This window comes from Gobio gobio, assembly GCF_949357685.1.
Source record: "Gobio gobio genome assembly, chromosome: 19".
Taxonomy (NCBI): Eukaryota; Metazoa; Chordata; class Actinopteri; order Cypriniformes; family Gobionidae; genus Gobio; species Gobio gobio.
Genome location: NC_137112.1, coordinates 34,162,691 through 34,185,217, shown reverse-complemented (window position 1 = coordinate 34,185,217; position 22,527 = coordinate 34,162,691). Strand labels below are relative to the sequence as shown.

The window sequence follows — 22,527 nt, the reverse complement described above, 5'->3', positions numbered from 1 at the left end:
AAAATATAAATGGCAAATGTGTGTGTAGGTAATGTGCTTGTAACACCTCTGAAGGTATGTTATGTCCATTTCATTGATAGTATGGACATAGTATAGTTACCAGCCAGCGCCTCCAGATTGCCCTTATCCAGTTCATCCCAGTCAAATGCTTTGCCCATCTCAGCTACAATCTCAGCACTGACATGCGTGGGCAGCGTGTGAGTCTCAGGAGGATGAGTGAAGTAGCTGATACGACCCCTTTACAAGACAGAGAAAGATTTCTAAATGTACTTTACACTCAAACAACACTGTTTTTGACCAACCAGCAACAGCTGTGCTAGCAAAAATTGGAGGTAATATTCGGGTGTTTTTACACAACAATGATATGCTTAAAACTGAAAAGTTTTCCTTTGCTTTTTTTCAGGTTCAGAAGACAATGTTGAAGACAAAACGATCCCCTTCACAAGATTCCGGGAAAACGGCTAAAACACTGTGTTTGCATTCCAGGCCAATAGTTGGCGATGTCACTTTGTAAAGAAACCCTACACGCCTATAGAATGAACATATAATACGCATGCGGATGACGTCACGGTTTTCACAAATTGCACTTTGAAACTTGATTTCAAAAGCTTGCATTTTCAGTCCGCCAAAATGCAAACGAACGACCAAAACACAAATTTATAATATTATAATAATTATTATTTCCTTCAGGAAATGCTAATCTAGTTCATTTTAATGTGCTTTTTAATTACTTGTGATGTTTTTATTAACTTTGTAAAGCTTAAAAAATTTAGTTGAGTGGACTTTTAATGGATGGACAAAAATTATGAGAGAATATTAAAAACGTCTTTGTGTTTCAAACATGGACAAAGTACTTTGGGTTTGAAGCTAGATGAGGGTGAGTAAATGAACATTTTCAAAATATATTCACTTAATTTAACATTTTCTTATGTACATTAAGCTGAACCTTAAAGAGCACCTATCATGGAATTTTGAAATGTACCTTTCATGTAGTATGTAACATAGATCTAAGTGAACAACAACATCCTGCAAAGTTTTGAAATATGACAGTACACCGTATATATAGTTATTTTCTTTCAAAAGTAAGAGTCGACTCTGAGTCATTTTTAAGAATCGTTAGAAGACCGAAGCTTTTTCTCTGACTAGATGACGTCAACTTGTCAAGTTATTTGAATACGATACGCCCACTTATTGCGCTCCAAGACGCCAGTGAAAACTAGAAAACATCATGGCGACGAGACACTGTGTTCTGAAGTGCGACTCAAAAGCAAACTTATTTCATCTGCCCAAGGATGAGCATTTGAAGACTAAGTGGCTTGAAGACAACCCATACATTGTCGCGATTGTGTGTTTATTTAATCGTCAAATGTCTCTATTTGCATGTTTCGCAATCTCAGGAAGCTTTTATTATGGACTTCTATTATGGCACATGGCATCTTCTTCGTCTATCTGTACCATATATGGACTACATGTGCACAGAGCTCCCTCCGGCTGCCAGTATGAATTGAAAACAACACATAAGAGACTCCATCGCTCATGATTAGGCTATATCTGCGCATTTTGAGGAAGTATTGAATAAAAAAATACTCCTCGGTTTAGAAATTTGACACAGACATATGAGAATCTATCAATATGTCTCCTCATCTGCACACTTTTGAACTAAAAGCCCTGAGGGATGTTGATTTGTCGCGAGTCTTCGTGAGGAGAATAGAGGAGTTTGCGTCACGTAAAGGCGGGGTTTTAAAAAGTGAATCACTAAAGGAATCATTTGAGAATCGCTGTCAAAACAGGTAAAAATAAATGCATATTATAAGAAAACTTAAGTCTTTTTTTGTCATTGCATGCATGCAAAACTGTTGTTGGGGACTTCTAAAACAATATTTGGAACATTTTAAATGCCATGATAGGTGCTCTTTAAAGGTGGATTTTGAAATCCACTACCGCTTCAATATAATTGTATACATCCTAATTAAATTCATAATCAAAGCCTCAATCAATATTCATCCTCCAATATAATTATTATGATTTTAATGATTCTTTCCAGTTATGATTTTGCTTATATCAAGAGGACCAATTATTGTTTCTTCCTTTATATTTTCTAAAGTTTGTATTTGGTCTCTGAGTGGTGACTGAGGGTCTGCCTGGGCGTGTGATGTTTCGCAAAAACACTTGATTTCAGAACATGCAGTTGTGTGTTTGGATTTTGGGGGCATCACACACCTCCAACTCGACAGGAATGCAGTAACAGAGATTGCTCATTTAGCCCGGCTTCCAGAGATTAAATATGAATTTGTCTTTCATTGTATTTTATTTTATTTAAATTGATATTTCCTTTTACTGAAACCCTAAAGAATCAAAATGAATATGGTCTGTACAATTGTCTGTCTCTCTCACTGAGAGAAAAGCACATGTTATCAGCATGTTTTGGTGAAGTGCTTTGTTGATGTAGTTAAGATTCTCCAACATTGGGAGAGCTGTCATTCTAGGGAGCTTTTGTGTGTGCGTTGCATGATCTGCGCAGGCCCAATATTGAAGATGGACATTTTCTGCACACAACACCAGACTTGAAGACGCCTTTCTACAACCTCTGAGGTCAACAATGATCTAATTCTAGTGATGGAGCGACAACTAGTCTACCTAGTGATATGCTCTGCTATCTATCCTTGTGTGGAAATTTACTGTGACTGTGCATTTTCTCTGCCAATCAGAATCATTCCACATGGCAATAATGACGTGGTTAGACCTTGAAAACAGTATAACTGTTCAGAAATTGTATGTACGAGAGGTGGAGGCGGGGAGACTGTTAGCCTACGAACTCCTTGTGAGACTTGAAGCTGGCTTCTGCTGATAAAACTGCAAACTATTCTTCAGTACATTTTTCTTTAATTAATCTAACTCCTGACTCTTGGTCTTCCTTTTTCACTACTGGTCCTGGGTCCTAAGCTGTTACCCCAACAAAGGAATAGTGTTCCCAACCTGTTTTGACTTTCTTCTGTGAAACATGAAAGAAGATATTTTGAAAAATGTGTGTTTTTTGACCATAAAATGAAAGCCAATGGGGTTCAATGTTATTTTGGACCCCATCCACTTTCATTGCAAGTGCATACAGTTGACATTTTTTTCGATGGATATATTTTTTTCTTCCACAGAAGACCTTGTAGTAGAATTAGAATGTAGTAAAAAGTAGAATGTGCATTTTGGGGTAAACAATTCTTAAAAGTTCAACACCGACATTAAATTCACCCGGACTATAACCTCACCCTGTCCAATCCATAAGAACACTCTTGGCAGCTTTGTCAGAGTCAGGAAGCCCTCCTTTCCTCAGCTTGCCTTGACGACGGGCCAGTAAGGCCAGGAACTCATGTGCTGTCTGGAAGTCTGGAATTCCATAATGATCCATAATCTACACAAGAAAGATTAAAAACCAACTGGATGTCAATCGAATGTAACACTGTGATTCCACATTCAATTAAACTAAAGTTCCTGAAATATGAGTTGCTACCTGTGTTTTATTGCAGCGCCTCAATATAGCTTCAACAGGTGGAATTGGGTCCACCAGCTGCTCAATCTTTACACAGTTCCGAAGGATCATGGCAGCATCACTGGTTGAGGTTGCCATTACAATACCAGGGCAATCTAAAAGTTTGATATGTTTGTCTAGATGGACCTCCTGTAAACACCTGAAAAACACATTGATTTGAGGGAAAGGCAGCTGACAATTTGAATGAGAGAAAATTTGACGTTAAATATTGACAAAACTTAATATTGACATACTTAGTAACTCCAGGTGTAGCTCCAACATTACATGCACGAGCACGCTTCAAGCTGTTAATTAAACTGCTTTTCCCCACATTCGGAAAACCTGAAACATTGTTAACTTTTATAGACCTCATTTACGAAATAAAAAAAATGTAGCAGTCATATCAGCGCAAAAAAAAAAAAAAAAACTTACCAACCACTCCTACAGTTATGGCAGTTTTTATATCTAGGTTGCGGCAGTAGTTTCCTAATAGTTTCATTAAACAATCTGCCCCAACACACGCACTGCTTTCCAGCAGCTCTTGAGTAGCCTGGGTCACAGGCACACGACTCCGTTTCTGTGAACGTCAGACAACAGAAAAATGTTAATGTAACCATATATCATTTGTGTGTCTGATAATAAAATGCATCTCTATTCATAGTTTTCACATGATGTCACCCCTTTATATGACGGCCCACCTAGAGAGCAAAACAAGAACCCAGACCTTAAACACAACATGTAGTTTAGCATTAAAGGCACAATATGTACAATTTTTTGATTAAAATATGCAAAAAGCACTAGAACAATGTTATATATTTTGTTGACTTGTGTACTTACATTATCCCAAATGTTTCCAAGAATGTTCAAATCAAGAGAAATAAGCTATTTTAACCAGGACACGGACTCTAGCTGCGAAAAATGACATATTGTTGTGTCCAAGTGTTTTTCCATAGAAAACCTTCATTTAAAAAAATGCTTAACCATTTACCATGTTGTGCTCATATTCAGGGCACATCTTCTCAGCTGTATATAGAATGCATCACCAATAAGGTGTATTCTGAATTTGATTCTTTAATATCACTTATTTAGTACATTTCACGTTTGTTTTTAGTGATTGAAACACTGCAGACGGTGCTGTATATAGATCATAAATGGCCAAAAATGGCATTTTGTTCACATAGTTTTAGGTAATATTTGACAGGTCTGTTCTATGGATGTTTTGCCCTCCAGGTTTCCATGCCAGCCATGTGATTGAAAACTATGAATTGTAGCTCTCACCAAATTTTTGTTCTGCTGCTGAGTGGACGCTTTGAAAGCCACAGTAGGAAACTCATTGCGAAGATACTTGATCCATTTTTCCACAATATCCTTGGACACCAAATCTTGAGGTGGACAAAGTTGAGAAAAAATATTTTTCATTCTGTTGCAGAATGAACTTTTCAATTGGACATGCAAAAGTTCTCTCTTACCAATTTTATTTAGAACGAGTACAATTTTTTTGTTGGTTCCACTTTGGACAACAGCCTGTTCAACCTGTGGACAGCGGCAGCCTAAAGGGTCTCTGGCATCCAGAACCTCTAAAATAACATCTGCTGCCTCTACTACCTGATATAAAAAGAAACAAAAGAAGTAAATTGTCATTAAGAATTGGCCAAAAGAAGTTCATCTTCAAGGGGAAGTATAATGGTTATCAAAAGAGGCCAGTACAGGAAATAGTACCTTTTTAAATTCTCTGCAGTATGCCTTTCTTGAGTTCTCAGTTTCAAAGTTAACATGCTTCTCCAGGGTTTGCATTTGAATTTCCTGCATTTATTGCATAAACAATAAAAAGTTGTTAAGACAAAGGTGCAGATTTACAATAGCTTGCAATTACAAAAAAGATCATTTATAAAAGGTGTTACAGTGGTTGCATAAAATAGTGACATGGTTAAACTATAAAATGTAATTTGCAAACATTTCAGGCTGTTCTATATCAATTTACAAATGAAGACAACTATGAAGAATTGTGCCTTAGGACAAACGTCTGTGCATAAGAAATCCAAATATGTGCAAAACCATTCAAAGGTTTTGGGTCAGTAAGACTTTTTTTGCAAAGATTCAATAAATGTATCAAAAGTGACGGTAAAGATATTTATAAGTTTACAAAAGATTTCCTAATTAAATGAATAATGTTCTTTCTACTCAGCAAAGAATCCTGAAACATTAATAATAATAATAATAATAATTTCTCAAGCACAAATTCAGCATATTATAATGATTTCTGAAGGATCATGTGACATTGAAGACTGGAGTCATTAAAGTAATAAATTACATTCAAAATGTACTAAAATAGAAAAGAGTTGTTTTAAATATGTCATAATATTTCATTATACAATATTTCAAATGCTTTTTGAACATATAAATGCAGTCTTTTGAGCATAACAGACTTCATTTTTTTTATTTTTTTTATTGTGCAGTAGTGTATTTTAATTATAAATGTATTCAATTCTGTTCTAGAGAAATGGTAAAACGTCATAGACAACAACCTTCTGTTCAAACTCTCTTTGTCGTAACTGGATGTCTTTCTGGAAACTGTCCAGACTTCTCCTTTTCATCATCTCTTTGTCTCTTGACAACCTCTGCCTCTCCTGATGCTCCTCCAACTAGAAAAGTTGACACAAACTGTACATTAGCATTTTTATATATAATATTTATATTTTATATATAAATACAGGTAAACTTATGCATGTTACTCAAATCTGGAAACATGCAACATATTTTAAAAAAGGTTGTAGGCATCCCTTCCTCACCCTCTGTTTTCGGCGTTCAGCTTGTCTCTGACTGTGTTCTTTGAAGCTGCGCACATTAGGTACGCCAGGATCCTTCTTCCCTCCTTGTGACTGCTGCCCATCCTTGGACTTTAGAGAAGATAGTCAACATGCACTGCCAGTCAAAAGCTGGGACACTGGTATGTTTCTCATGATCTTAAATTCTTCATAAAGTTGGCCAAAATGTGCAGAGCTGTCATCTAGGCAAAGAAGCTCAAGATAGTTTTGATTTGTTTATCTTTTTGATAAACAACATTACTCCCACACTTCCATTATAGTGTTTCATAGTGATGAGTGTAAATAATAACAGTGACTGAGTAGGAATGTCCAAACATTTGACTGGTAGTGTTTATCATGTACGTTCATCTTAACTTCAACAAAGCTAAAAGGAACATTTATTTAACAGTTAGCATGTAGGCTAGTTTACGCACCTTTTTACCGCAAAACCCCAGCCGTTTCGCTCGCTTTTGCTCTGTAACATGGTAAAAGTAATTGAATGAAATGGCCATTATGTTTTAAAGCTCTATAATTGGAAAAAGACTCAAATGTACATAGACTCACTTGCTTTGGACATAACTCCACGTGTGTGTAAATGGTTTAAAGTGCTAGTGTGAAGACTGCGACGAACTCCAGTCTTTCAAAATAAAAGTCTATGTGAAACCGCAGCGTCCTGTTCTGTGCGAATGGTATGGTGGCACAATGCTGTATTAGTAAAACATTATGTTATTTATATATTACGTCGACGAAGTCCAAAAAGAACTCAGTTATATTCGGAATAGAATATAATAGAATAGAAGCTCTGCAATAAATTATATGCAACTAGGCCAGGGGTTTTCAAACTTTATGATGCCAAGGCCCCCAAATATTTTTATGAAGGACCCCCTATTTTGATGTATACCAAAAAACATTTAAACTGTTAGATAAATAGTAAGCCTGACGTTATAAATACAATATATTGTTTCCCAACTTAAATTGGCTATTAATGTTGGATGTAAACCCGAAGAAGAACATTTTCAATTAAAAATTATTTGTGCAACTTTCACAATAAATGTATGCAAGCAGCGTATGTAGCTTCTGTGTTAAGAAAACTGCCTTACAACCCCAGTGAGTGAGATAAAGGGGACTATAGTGAGAAAAACAAAGCAATCATATTCAATTCTGGAATGTATATGGCAAGAAAGAAGAGGAACATTTAGAAATGAAACCCTTAGAATATTCGATAGACTTTATCCATTTTTGCTTTGTCTTTTTATTTTCTGAAATTTTCTAGGGACCCCTTAGAACCACCTGGAGGACCCCTAGGGGTCCACAAAAACAAACAATTTAACCAAATAAACTTGCAAATAAATAACTAGGCTAATAAAATAACTGAAATAATACTGTGAAAAAGTTAGTCACCAAATAGGTTAAGAATACACATCATTAATACGCAGATTGAATAAAATGTCATATATCTTAAGATGCTATAAGAGAAGGTGGTCATACAAAGCTTTACAAAAGGTTTTCAGGTCTGCCTTATGGCCAATCACTAAAAACAAACCTAAATTGTTTGTTTGATTGATTTTTTCAATTGTTTGATTCTTTAAAATGAACCAGGTGCATTATTTTTCAGTTGTTTAGAACATTTTCTCACCATAACCAGTAACTGACTCAAATTGTTGTGCATAGCATGTCTATAGCTCAGACAAAAACAGATGCACATGAGCAATACGGTCCACAACACAGTCACGCAACCAATCTACACTCACACGAATGCCCTCATATACACAAATACACTCAACCGTGTTTTAACCTAATGAGTTCCGTCATATAAGCTTCCTAACAAAAGTCGTGACTTTACTGGCCAGCCTAGGTGAAATCCTCTATCCGCTTGATGTGGAATAGAGCTTATACGAGATTACAGGATGCTACCTGGCTTCATGTGCTCTGCACCTATCCTTTATAAAATAAAATAAAAACCTTGCAAGACACATTTTTGGAAATTCTATTGGATTTCCTATTCTATGCATCTTCAGGACACATATACTGTAGGCTACGTGCAGCTATGTTATAAAAAAAGAAAGTTATCCGTTCTTGTCTTGTTCTTCTCATCTGCCCATCAACTTCACATCGATTTTCAGTGAAGATTACTGCATGATTCTTCAGAAAACAATGAAGCATAACATTATTATTTTTTGTTTTGTTTACATTTGCAAATCCATTGCAAATGGAAAAAAGAGTTTAAATCTCAAGAGAGTTTAAATCTCTCAATTCTGAGAAAAGCAGTCAGAACGAAGCAATTATCGTTTTTATTTTTATATTTAGTGGCGGAAACAAGCTTCCATGAAACACAATGCATTAAGAGCTGGGGGTGAAAACGTTTGAAAAGGATGATGTGTACATTTTTCTTCTTTTGTTTAAAGATCATATTTTTTCATTTAGTACTGTCCTTCAGAAGCTTACGTTTCCCTGAAGACAAAATGAGTAGCCCATTACCCTGTTCATCCAATTCAAAACATACACACCCCAGATCTTAATGCATCGTGTGGCCTTCTTGAGCATCAATATTTTTTTCTTCTTCTAAGATTGTCTCAATTTGTTGCTTCAAGAAATATTGCGGAAAACTGATGTTGTTTAAAATAATATATGCAGAGGAAAACCAAGTCCTATGTTTGGTGGCCCCTTTGTGTTACATGCCTTATTAGTATTCCAACGTTTTCTAAAGTATTTAGATTAAGTTACAAAACTTGTGTAATCTAATGGAATACATTACAAATTACTTTTTAAAGCATGTATTTTGTAAAATAAAATAAAAAAAAATAACCCTCCCAACCCTGCATACGTCCATGCAAATATTTGCACACACACGGGGCACATGGATACTCAGAATCAAAAAGGTAAGACTTCAATTTGAGGTTAATCTTCCTTAGATAAGCAGTGCTTTTAGTGTCACGTTCCAGTTGAAATTGCTTAGCCCCCTCAGGCTTAAATGAAGGAATTGCAATTGACTTGCTCCTCTTATTTGTAGACTTCTACGTGACTTTTAAGCTTTAAATCCTGTCTAGCACAATAAAACATTGAATTGAAAGTTATTTTCCTTTAAGTGGATTTTGTCTGGGTTTCTTGGGATTCCAGTGCATTTTCTTTATTTGTACTCTCTAATAAATTAAAAATGGGGAAAGTGTACCGAAGTGAAATTAGAGACACATGCATTTTAAACAAGATAATGCATCCTTTTCACATTCCCAGGTTAGGAATGAAGAAGTACATGGGATACCATTGAAAATATTATTTTCCATTCCCATTTGCTTCAGCAACAAAAGAAAAAAACGACTATTGCATTTCCAAGATTTGCTAAAGAGGTAAAAAAATATAGAGAGATGAATTTTGGCAGTCAGAAAAGACAAGGATGTTATATTTTCAGTCACTCACTCAGCAGCTGTATTAGAAACCTCCTCGTTGTGTTAGGAGGTAATGCCAGGAGAATCTAATAAAGTATAGCGATATATTTAAAAGAAAATGTAAAAAAAGAAATGTTAATTGCGAAATAATTGCGAAAATGCACGTCTATGAAAAGGGACCAGATCTTGACTATTTCAGAGAGGTGTGCATGTGTAATGAAAGACACTGAGAACAGAATATTTATTTTGCTGCTTTTTTTAATTTTCATCAAAGAAAAAAAATAGAACATGCTGTACATGGGCAGGCATCTATCTATCAAACATTTTTTTGTCATTTTTGTTTTCTTGCAAGATGGCTACAAAATTAAGATTACAGAGATATTATTACATTGCCACTGAACATCAATTCAGCAAAAATTGTACATTACAATGAGGCGATTACTTTTTGCTGTTAGTTAATCCAAGCTGAGTGTCACATTCCCACAAAACAGTGCTATATATAGGCGCACAACCTTCTGAATAGTCAGTGGATATTATCATGGACAAATGATTGTGTGACAAATGATTACCATAAAAACTGTAACATCATTCCGGTGGATCTTAAGCCACAGGGTCATTGAGAAAGTAATGTGTTAACACACAGTGCCATGCAACAAGGTATTCCCCATCACTCCGAGGGAAATATCTGGAAGCAAAGTTGTCGAGATACGGTGAGGGTAAACAAGGAATATAAAAAGTCCCATTTTCATCTTTTTTCCCATGTCTGACTCAAGACGTTTGCTCTTATATCTGGTGCTCAGTTTATGCAGGAGCCACAGAGGACACTTCTGTCTTGGATGTAGACACCTCAGACCCATCATCCACCTTCTTTCCAAAGAGCTGCATGATGCATACGCGGAACTGCGAGGAAAGAGGAATCGCGGTTATTTTGCAAAGATTCATGCAAAGTTTTCTCAAGATTTGAGCTTTGTTAAACGGCATTGACTTACTTGTCGGTTCATGAAGACATAAATGACGGGGTTGTAGATGGTGGCGCTCTTGGCAAAGTAGGCAGGCATGGCTGCCGCCAGTGGATGGAAGGCATAGCCTGGGTTTGCAGCTGCAAAGCAGGCGAAGACCGTATAAGGACCCCAGCAAAAACAGTAGGCCGCAATCATGACAACCACCATTCTGGACACTTCCTTCTCGGCCTTCTGTGTGGACTCAGAATCCTTCTGTTGCTGGGCGACCTGTTGGACAGAAATTATAAATGCTTAGTGCCTTTTTAGAAAATGGAAACTTTTGAAAGCAGTCAAGGAGACAACTTACAGCATGAATGGCCAAGTACACAGCGATGTAGCAGAGAACGATGACGGCCAGAGGGATGAAACAACAGGTGATCATTAGGACAATCATGTAGGACTGGACACCGGGGTCCTCACTTCCACTGAAGACATCAGGGCCGCAGGAGGTCTTCAGACCGTGAGGCCAATATCTGGGAGAATAATGGATTTGACAGATCCACATTTATGCTTGTGTGGAACTTATATGTTGCTCTTACCACCCAAAGAATTTGTTTAATTTTTGTTTAAATTAAAAAAAAGATTTTATGATGAATTACTAAGACTAAAATGTAAGTAGCTGTCATTTTACCTGCTCCAGCCAAAGATGGGAGGTGCACACCAGAAAGCAGACCAAACCCAGCAGAAGACGATGCCACCACCCGCCCATTTGCCATCAAACTTGACATTTCCAAATGGTTTGCAGACGACCACCCATCTCTCCCAAGAGATGACAGTCAAAGACCACAGACCAGCGATACCTGTTGATTGTGTTGTTAGATATCATCAAAAAAAAACACAAAGTTTCAATAATGTTAAAAAATATTGGTCGTTTGGTATAATGTATTCATGTCTCTGGGCAGTAACTTACCACATGTAGCCACAGTGTAGCCCTCAAAAATACACATGGGGTGTCCGAGGATAAAGTAGCCGAAAAACTGGTTGGTCACACTGATGGTGCTGGCCAACAAAGTTTCTAATAGATCAGCTATAGCTAGGTTGACCAAGATCCAGTTGAGAGGGTGACGGAGCTTCTTGAATTTGGCTGTGGCCACCAGCACCAAGCCATTGGTGAAGGTCGAGGCGACGACCACGAAGAACATCCAGAGTGTTGCGAGGTTATACACCCATCGAGGGGCAATGTGGTAGTTGGGTCCCTCAAAGGGATCTGGAAATGAGAAATAAAGAGCATATTATCATCTTGAAGAAGTTCTCACCTAAGAACTCTCATTATTCTGATGCTCCATATTTATCAGTCTGAAATAGTATGTTACTTCTGGCCAAACTGCACAGAGAGCTCGAGAGACCACACATTTGAAATGTAAGAGTAAGACTACCAAAATGTCCTGTCCTATTACTCAGCCACTGTTGCAAAACCTTTAAAAGACTTTTCACATGGCTTTATCATTCTAACAGAATAGCGATATGATTTAGCATTTTCCTATAAACAATTATTGTCAACCTATTCAATGCACACAACCGTCCTATTTAAACCCACTCAAACTATAATAAAAAAATAGAAGACATTTTAAAAACTCACCCTTGGTGTTATTGCTGTTGGTATATGTGAACATCGCTTCTCTCGTTGTTTCATCTCCCTTTCGCCTGGCTGCGAACATCGCTTCTCCCCATTGCTCTGCCATTTTTGGGGGTTGTTGTATAGCCCAAACCTGGCGTTACTTAGCTGTTGTAAAGGTCTGGGCCTTTGTGCTTCTACTACCTGTCTGTCTCTGGCCGACTCGCACCGACAGACTTTGGGCTCTTGTCAAAGTGCTTTTATACGCAAAAAAAGAGGATGCCCTGGCTTACAGGGTGGAGAATTGTTGAGGTCAAAACAGGTATCAGGAGCAGAACAAAAACTCATTCATTAGGCTTACAGGAGACCTAAGCTATACTGTCCCTTCCTAGGATTGTTGAAGCCATCACAGGTAAACCAAAACAATGTGCGGTGACATTTGGCACGACCAAACTAGGAGTGATTATAAGGTGATGCTTTCTTCGACGTTTTAAGTTTAGGTCACAGACCTCTTTATGTTGTCCTTAACTGAAGCTTCTTGTACAATGTCACTGTACAGTACGCTTTTATTAAAGAGGCAAGAGATCATTATTGCAAAAGAAAAAAAGCACAAAAAAATCAAACAAACAATCAAACCCTTTGTCATTCTGTGAAATGGAAATAGCACCAGATTAGAGTGTTCTGGCTCCTTTTTTGTGCTCTGTACAACTTTCAAGGACAACGTTCAAAGAGGGACAGCAAGAAACATTCCATCTGGGGTTTTAAGTTGAAAGTAAGTTTCAAATGTAAAGGTTTCTAAGGTTTCTGACTGAAATCACACTGAAAAGATAGGATTCTAGAGTTATGATGATTCTATATAATGGCCCCTGCTGCCTATTGAAGGAGTAACTTTGCACAAATATGTCATCTTTGCACATTCACACACTTATAAATGTATATGGCATAGTTGTACATAATCTATTGCATTCTATTTCATGCATACTAAAGCTCCGGTGGCAGTACTCTTTCAACAGTTACTAATATGTACCATTTAAGTATATGCATTGTTTAGGGGTAAATAAGGGACAAAGGTGTACCTTTTGAAATGGTACTGGCCCAGTGACAGCATTTGTACCTATTTCTGAGAGTGTACACACACCAAACATTTCAGCAGAAAAAGTTATTTTTGTTATAATTTTTATTATCTATTAATATAATTAAAGAAGCTATATTTTTTCTATTTCAAAAGATTTCAGGACCTTTCAAAACACCTAATTTGATAAAACATAAATAATGACAAAATGACTGCATAACTTCACTTAAGAGTATGTTTATAAAGGACATAAACATTTGATTCATTGTAAACACTGTGCCACAGAGTTCATGCCCAACAACACTTAATCGTTCATGTTCTCTCATGTCCATTAAAAACAAATGTAACACAGTTTCAATATGTTCGGTATGTGCAGGGTAACTGTAAGTCAGACATCTAGGTTACAGTCCAAGTCCAAATCAGCTTATTGGGACAACTGGGGTACCCAGGTACCCTCCAATGAGATCCTAATTAGTATTGACAAGGATGCAGCCCAAACCTTCCTAATCCCAATGGATTGATGGTTCAGTTTAGGGAAAGCAGGGTTTATCTGAAAATCTTGATGAGGTCAGTTTTAATCTCTCCCTGTTTCTGGCGATCTGCGTTTTCTTTTCTTTTTTTCAACCATCGCTTCTCCATCTATTGTGGCAAAGTGGAGCAGTAGGAAGTGAACACTAGGACGCGAACAGACCAAACCAGGATGAGGATGGAGCCAACACGAGGACGAGAGCAGTCTGTACACTTCTTTTATTCTATAAATTGTTTCCTTTTCATTTTTAAAATGGCAAAGCATTGTACTGATATGTGTGTGTTTATCCAAAACAGGTATTTGTTCATTATATGATCTTTTACACTTCCTTTTAAAGTGGAAGCTAATTAAAATAAATTGAGGTTTAATAGATTGTTGGAATTGATATACGCTTTGTGGGATTGAGAATCAAGGGTCACTGTAGTGTTTTTTGTTGCTGTGTCACAGTGTAAATCACAGATATTCAGAGATGTAGTTGAAAAGAATGTTTTTCAGAAACAGATGGATCAGAAAGTATCATGGGGCAGCACTCAGTCAGTCCTATGTCTGGAATTCCGCTAGTTCTGAACTATTCGTGATTGGCAAAAGTTCACTACTAGCAGAACTCGGATATACAACTGAATTCTCAACGAAAGCTCAAGATAATAGTTTGGTCTCACATGGTCTGCCATTGGACAAGCGCTATATTCACGGTATTTAGTAGCCTACTGAACGTTTATTTAACAGTTTTTACATTTTTTGCATGGAATTAATCCATATAATAGATGTTAATGTAACATGAGCAAAACTTTGCTTTCACTGCTCATTGTTTCTCTAACATCATTTGTGGCTTAATTTCTAGATTAACTATGTTGATACTGTTCTTGAATTGATTGTTAGGCTAGTTTGGAAATGACTAACGCTAATTTCATATTCTTTCTTTGCACTTTTATCTTGATTTGAAAGTGAATGAAGTACAATAAGGTGAGTAAGCATGCATGCACAAATCAATGACGCAAGTATTGACATTCTGTATTTCTAAAGAGACATGGAAAACTACTGCACATACATTCTTATGATTATTTTTTAGTGAATCAAAACAAACGATTCATCATTAATGCAGCAAATCAATGCAAAGCAGTTTTGCATATTAGATAATACTCTGTTTGACTTTGCTTTTCAGACCATCCTTGGATGTGTTACTCCATTACTCATAACTGAAGGCCTCCGGACTTGATTACAATCAGATATATGAGATACTTCTCTGTTTTCATGTTTAAGTTGTTGTAAAATGGTGTGCTCACTACAACAGTCCATTTAAAGCAGGAAGAAATAAGACTAATGTAATATAATTCATATAAACTATTGTAATGTATGTCACAATTCTTGAACTGATACATTTAACAACACAATTCTTTCTTTCTTTCTTTGCATTTATTGTACATTTTAATGATAATAATGAACTTCTACTCATTCTACTTGTTCACCAAGCCAAGACTAAGAAAAAATGTTGACATTAAAAGCAAAAATTCCTGTTGGGTCTATATTTATTATTTACAATCATTGTAAAATTATTTTTCACTGTCAGTAGAGTGGTTCTGTCTGTAGGTCAAGGATAGGTTTATTTCTCTGGTGCAACCGAGGAGACCTGGGTGACCTGAGATGAAGAAGAAGCCTCATCTTCATCAATATTCTTGCCACAGACCATCTTCATCATACAGGAACGGAACTGGGATTCAAAATAAATGAGCAGCACATATTATTGTGTATTAATTGAGCATGGCATTTAGTACTGTACCCATATGGGAACAAGCTTATAATACAAATACAAATGTCCACATAATACTACACCTGTTTGTTCATCAAGACGTAGATGACGGGATTGTACACTGTAGAGGATTTAGAAAGGACGGATGGTATGGTTGCCATTCTCAGGTCAAATGTTTCTCCACGGTGGGAAATTACCCAGAGAGAAAAACTAGCATATGGTCCCCAACATAACAAGAAGCCGAACACCATCACCACCACCATCTTTGTCACCTCCCTCTCTGCCTTCTGCGTCGAAGCTGAATCTGCTTGAGCTTTGGCTGCCTGGTAGGACAAACAAGGGTTTTTAGGGCAACGGGCAACATGACCACAGTAACTCATTCATAGTCTCCATCTAGTGGACAGGGATCGATGTGCATCCCAACGTGGCAGAGCAATGAAACACATTTATCATTTATTTATGTAATAAATAAATAATACATGGTATTTTTTTATCAGTTTTTTTGTTAGGATTTGGACCATGTAAAAATGTTAGTTTGATATTTACCTTCAAAAAAAGATAAGTCTTTTTTAAGTGCATTTAATTTGATCATTTGAATGTTCTAAAAAAAAGATCAAATTAAAGAACAGGACAGGAATGAACATAATATGTCAAATAATATGGTTTTGAGGTTTTAGAAATATCAAAAGTCTAAGGTCCAGATTTACTAAACAGGGCAAATTAGCTTGAGCGCGCAATTCCAAAAAAGAACCAATGGGAGTGGAAAGTTCTGCGTGTGATCTACTTACGACAAACAAATTAAAGAACACAGACGCAGCCGGATTATTTCCATAATGACCTCTGGTTTAAGACATCCTTTTTTGGGAGCGGTAAATAATGGTGCAAATACCAGTAAATTGATGAGCGCAAACCTTAGTAAATCACCTTGCGTGATTCATTTAAATACTCTCCTCCCATAAATTTTGCGTCTGAAAGAGAAAGTCCTACAAATGCATATGCAATAAGCCTAAAAAAAACTGTCCACGCCTTTTCAACGCAAATTTCTCAATGCACATCTTTAGTAAATCCTGATAGTAGTTTTTGCCAAAAGAGGGTTTGCGTTGGCGCAAGCTATTAGTAAATCCGGCCCTAAATTACAACATTGTATGGTTGCATAAAATTCCTCTTTCCGACTTAAACTATGAGTCTTTTCTCGAAACATTAACCTTTTGCTAAAATGAATAATTCTGAGGCAGTTTTCAATGGTAAATGCAATTTGTACTCACTAATTTGAGTGTGATGAGCAGCTGACCATAACAGAACAAGATGGTGCCGAAAGGAACCGCAAAGCAGAAGCAGAACAAAAACATGACATAGGATTCGTTGTTGTATTTGTTGTTAGTCGTATACCAGTCAGGTCCACAAGAGCACTGCAAACCTTCAGGTATGTACCTGTAAAACAAATCTCAGTGAGGCTGATGGGATAGACAACTCTGCACAATTTAATTGGAAGACTTCACTCAGGGACTTAAACTAGTTGTATAGGAGTGGAGCAAAAAGGTGCTAGGCATTGACTTTCTTTCTTTGGGTCCAGTGGAGGGAGGCATTGTGGCTTTGTTCTCATCAGTGCAAGCAGTAGGACTTACCGGCTCCAGCCAAGCAATGGAGGGAGTCCAGCAGCCAATGCAAAAAACCAAGGAAATATGCAGCCAATTATGGCATGTTGGGTCTTGAAAGTAAAGTTCCCAAGAGGTTTGCAAATGACCAGCCACCTTTCAAACGCCACCACAGAAAGAGACCACAAACTCACCATTCCTGCAACAGAGAAAAACATGGAAAAGGGGTTTGGTGAAACCATCTCAAACAAGAAGCAGAATGTAAGAATAAGTTCTGGCTTTAAATTTGTAGCTATTCACAGATGCATTAAAATAATGTGGATGCATGTTGCATTATACCTCCAAATGTTGAAGCGAAGCCCTCAATTTTGCATCCTAACGACCCGAAGATAAAGTACTTATTCAAGAAGGAAACGAATGCTAACGAGGAACCAAAAAGGGACACCCACAGGTTTGCAATGGCAAGGTTCACAAGAATATAGTTAAGGTGAGATCTGAGTTTCTTGAATTTAATTGTGCAAGCAATGGTAAGGATGTTGATCGCAGTCCCTCCAACGAAAAGGAAGAATGTAAAGGCAGCCATGGCCATGAATACGGCATGGTGACCCAGGTGGTCCTGGGGGACCAAAAAAGGGCTATAAGCTGAGATGTTGTTGGTATCTAAAGGGATGGGGATGTAGAAGTCCTCTTGAAACTCGGGTATTGCCTTCATCTTGCTTGAAACTGGCAACCACTCCACGAGAACGCTGTAACACCTTAAAGCTTAAATCAATTGTGTTATTCCTTGTGTAGATTACTGCAGCATCGCAAAAAGAGTCTAACCCGTATTCGATGAGAATTCTCTCTTCGTTGATCACCAGATGAAGGCTCCCTCAAACCATTGCCAAGTGATCCCTCTTTTATAGGGATCCAAAAGATACCATTTCGCTCCTCCCAAATGGTCTTAATGTAAGGATTTGAGGTTAGTTGTCATCTACCAAACACTTGAGCTCTTGTGCAGGCACACACATACATGACAAAAGAATTCAACACACGCAAAACTACATTTGTGCAGTTCAAGACACACAATTCACTTAATCTAATTTCCAGCACCAAAACCTGGCTAATTCGGATCATCCCTTTCACCCTGTAGTGTGGTTCTGTGTTAGCGATGGCAGTTAATCTGCCGCCCAGTGCAGATAAAGCAGCTAATCACTCGCAGTTAACCCCTCTTTAATCTGCTTCCCATCGTATTATCTCCAGGTTTGAGCCTGGAATCATGGCCTTTGTGAAAAGCCTTAAATACTTGACAGCTGGATTGTCCTTGACACTTGTCTGTAGAGGGTTCTTCTGTCAGAGCCGAGAAAGGGACCATTGGAAGTGGAATGGTGCGAGAAAGATCACAACTTGGAAATGAACATCTTATATGGACTAAAGACATAATAATCATGAATTTGAGTTAGCAAATGATATTATGTAAATTATATAATGCTTTAAACTCCAAAATAGAAGCAAAAAAACAGGTCACTGCTAAATGATGTGGAAAAACAAGCTTGTCAACACACTGAATCTCATGTAGGAATAATTATGATTTTAATTAATGTCTCGTTTTGACTGTATTAGTCAAGTCAACTTTATTTATATAGCACTTTTTACAATTCAGATTGTTTCAAAGCAGCTTCGCAGTGTTAAACGGAAAAATAATGCAACAGAATTTGATTCGGCTGTACAGCTGCTCTGGAGAAAACGGTGATGTCATCTAGCTCATTTCAATTATCATATAGTGACAATGTGGGCAGATCAGTAATTTAGTTGATATAGTTAATTTAGTTTAGTAATTAGATTTATCTGGATATTTTAGTTGAAAATGTATTGTCCCAATCTGAGCAAGTCAAGCCAAAGGCGACAGTGGCAAGAAACCAAAACTCCATCAGGTGGCATAATGGAGAAAAATAAACCTTGGGAGAAACCAGGCTCAGTCGGGGTGCCAGTTCTCCGCTGGCCAATTAACAAACAGTGTATAATTATTATTCTGGCAACCTTAAAGGTTAGAAGTCCTATTAGATCAGAATATTCGAAAGATCGGAGGCATCACGCCGGAGACGGGTTTATTGAGGATGACGTGTCGATTAAACAATTATTAAATAGGAATATTAGAAAGATCGGAGACGGGTTTATTGAGGATGACATGTCAATTAAACAACTATTAAATAGGAATATTCGAAAGATTGTAGTTATCACGCCGGAGATGGGTTTATTGAGGATGCCGTGTAGATGAGGCAATTTCAGGGGGAGTCTAATTGACACGGTCTCTGCAGACACTTCAGGGATGCGTTGGTCATGACTGGGTGCAGGTCCACCATCTGATCTGGATATGGCCCAGATCCGGCTGACTGCAGTAAACCTCGGGATAAACAGAGAGACTAACATTAGCGTAGATGCCATTCTTTTTATGATGTTACGAGTACATCAGGTGTTATGGGAAGTGTTCCCGGTTCCAGCTGACCTAGTTAATGCAGCCTAACAATCATTTAATTGAAAATAAAAATGTATGTGTATGCCATAGTAAAGAGAAATGTTTTTTAGTCTAGATTTAAACTGACAGTGTGTGACTGCTTCCCGAACAATGCTAGGAAGACTGGCCCAGAGTTTAGGTGCTAAATAGGAAAAGGATCGACCGCCTGCAGTTAATTTTGATATTCCAGGTATTATCAACTGGCCCGAATTTTGAGACCGCAATAGACGTGATGGAGTATAATGTGTTAAGAGTTCGCTCAAGTACTGGGGAGCGAAACCATTTAGTGCTTTGTAAGTAATTAGCAAGATTTTAAAATGTATACAATGTTTAATAGGGAGCCAGTACAGTGTTGACAGAACTGGGCTAATATGGTCATACTTCCTGTTTCTAGTAAGAACTCGAGCTGCTGCAATTTGGACCAGCTGCAGTTTATTTATTAAGCGAGCAGGGCAACCACTCAGTAGAGCATTACAATAATCTAACCTTGAAATCATGAACGCATTAACTAACTGTTCAGCATTTTGCATTGAAAGCATGTGCCGTAATTTAGATATATTTTTAAGATGGTAGAATGCAGTTTTACAAATGCTAGAAACATGACATTCAAATGAAAGATTGGTATCAAAGAGCACACCCAGTGTAACGTACTGCTCCGAGACAGAGGTTGAGAATCCAAATGCAGCTTTATTTGTAAGGGGTAATCCACAGTCGTAGTCAAAAACAGGCAACAGGTCATACACAGGCAAGCAGTCCAAACAGGCAAACAAGGCAGGAGAGACAGGCAAACGGGTAATCCACGGAACAGGCAAGAAATCCAAAACCAGAGACATGAAACCAGGGAACCGCTCAGAAATGCAGTAGAAACACTAAACAAGACTTAGCCATGACTGACAGAATGAACAGGCTTATATAGGGTGAGCTAACTAGGAAATGGGGTGCAGGTGGATGTAATCAATGGGTGTTGAAGAGTCCGGGCAAAGGATTATGGGTGATGTAGTCCTTGATGGAGTGACAGTCTGGAGTGGAGTGCCCTCAGGTGGTTCTCATGGGCACTCACACAGGACGAATTGTGACACCCAGGTTCCTAACTGATGACGAGGACTTGACAGAGCAGACATAGTGTTATAAGTGTTAGACAGTATTCTAGGTAAAAATTTTGTTTTTCTGAATTAAGTTGCAGGAAATTCAGCCAATGTTTTATATCAGAGGGATCAAATATTCAGCAACCCGAGCTTTATCATTTTTTAATCTGTATTATATCTGTTGTTTATTTGTTGGACATCTATTAAATTTTTACAATTGAAAGTTTTTTTTTTTTTTTGTATTTACTAATTTGGGGGAACAGGCACAGTCGCTATGTGATAATATCTAGGTGAAAGAGTCTCTATGTGTTGGGATTTATCTGACTTCTGTGACGTGAGACAGATAGCAGACGGTCGGTTTAGCCAGTTTGTCTGCTTCCTGACCTGGGCCCCAGTTAGTCAAGGTTTAGCTCGAAGAATGTGCCAAATTACTAGAGAAAAGAGTGGCACCACCCCAGGAAGAATGGATGCCATCCTTTTTCAACAGGTCAGGTCTGCCACAAAAGCTTTTCCAATTGTCTATGAACCCTATGTTGTTTTGCGGACACCACTTAGACAAACAGCAATTGAGCGATGATAGTCTGCTAAGTATCTCATCACTCCGGCGAACAGGGAGGGGATCAGAGCAAAAAACTTCACCTGAAATTGTACTTGCGAGATCATATTAAAGATGTATTGATCAGCTGCAATGTAACACTACACTTGTATGTAACACTAATAAAGACAAAAGTTCACTAACATTAAATAATTGCACATTGTACAAATAATAATGAGGTTAATAATCACAATAAAAGTGAATGTTACACCAAGGCATATAATTACATATGTATATAAGACTATACCAAACATTCAGTATAAGTAAATAAATTTGAATAAATAAATGCGTTCAACTGTACCATGAATACATTGTCACAAAGCCAGAGTTTACATTATGGTTTTTGCACCTATGAGATATTCAGTAGCAAACCTGAATTTAATTAAGGCAGTCACTTAGATTGCCAAATATTTTAAGATAGACAAATACTAAGATAGAGTTCAGTTCATAATTGCCTATTCCAACATCACTGTTCAATAAATTATTAAATAAATATTTCAGTAATATTTATTATTTATATATTTTTGAAAAGTATGAATTTTTTTAATCAAGCAGAGGCACATGCATATGGACCCTTTTTACCGATGTCGTGTTTTCAAAGTTGTCAACATTGCAAAACTTTTTTTAATTAATACACATTTAAAACTTTATACTTTGCATTATGTTACCTTGCCAGTAAATTACAAAAAACAAATAATAACAAAATAACTGCTCACTCACTCAAAAAAAAAATTGCCTTTTGTTTCAGGTTCATTAATTAAAATGAGCTAAAATATTTGATCACAACAACTGTGTTCAATCAACCTAATATATTTAAAACTGAAGTTTACTTAAAGCTGCAGTCCGTAAGTTTGCTTCTTTGTCGCCATCTCTGTTTGAAACCTGAAATTGCGTTACAGTTAACATCAGCATTGTATGACTATGTGAATTTTTTGTGTATTAGCATTACCTGTAGAAGTGTAGATTTCAATTTATGTACAGTCTAATCTTTTGCTTTGGACTACGGGTGAATCTCCAGTTGTCACTGATGATTGTCCGTTGGAACTTTCTGGGTTCAATAAGTTTAATTATTTCATCTGCTGTAAGAAAAGGCTTTACTAAATGATCCGCCGCCTGCAGCATTCTCACATGTGACATAGCCTACCCG

General features: G+C 37.3%; 3 protein-coding genes across 3 annotated transcripts in view; all 3 read right to left on the bottom strand.

Annotated features, from left to right (window-relative positions):
• Positions 1-6,975, bottom strand: part of gnl3l (G protein nucleolar 3 like) — a 24,679-nt gene extending 17,704 nt beyond the window's left edge. The window contains 13 exon segments of the mRNA XM_079844966.1: positions 101-237; positions 3,261-3,403; positions 3,407-3,469; positions 3,473-3,680; positions 3,775-3,862; positions 3,953-4,097; positions 4,799-4,902; positions 4,990-5,125; positions 5,240-5,323; positions 6,046-6,162; positions 6,310-6,417; positions 6,759-6,799; positions 6,889-6,975. Of these exon segments, the coding sequence (XP_079701092.1) occupies positions 101-237; positions 3,261-3,403; positions 3,407-3,469; positions 3,473-3,680; positions 3,775-3,862; positions 3,953-4,097; positions 4,799-4,902; positions 4,990-5,125; positions 5,240-5,323; positions 6,046-6,162; positions 6,310-6,417; positions 6,759-6,799; positions 6,889-6,901 (1,387 nt within the window). The 5' untranslated portion in view covers positions 6,902-6,975.
• Positions 6,976-8,725: 1,750 nt separating this feature from the next.
• Positions 8,726-12,686, bottom strand: LOC307143414 (red-sensitive opsin-1). Its single transcript, XM_079844957.1, has 6 exons — positions 12,288-12,686; positions 11,619-11,915; positions 11,340-11,508; positions 11,016-11,181; positions 10,697-10,936; positions 8,726-10,607 (listed from the first exon to the last, which is right to left on the bottom strand). The coding sequence occupies exons 1-6, from the start codon at positions 12,388-12,390 to the stop codon at positions 10,509-10,511; spliced, it is 1,074 nt and encodes a 357-aa protein (XP_079701083.1). The 5' UTR covers positions 12,391-12,686; the 3' UTR covers positions 8,726-10,508.
• Positions 12,687-13,925: 1,239 nt separating this feature from the next.
• opn1sw2 (opsin 1 (cone pigments), short-wave-sensitive 2) lies at positions 13,926-18,242 on the bottom strand. Its single transcript, XM_079844958.1, has 5 exons — positions 17,546-18,242; positions 17,237-17,405; positions 16,877-17,042; positions 15,695-15,934; positions 13,926-15,572 (listed from the first exon to the last, which is right to left on the bottom strand). Exons 1-5 carry the CDS (start codon positions 17,916-17,918, stop codon positions 15,465-15,467), a joined length of 1,056 nt encoding a protein of 351 aa, XP_079701084.1. The 5' UTR covers positions 17,919-18,242; the 3' UTR covers positions 13,926-15,464.
• Positions 18,243-22,527: the final 4,285 nt, after the last annotated feature.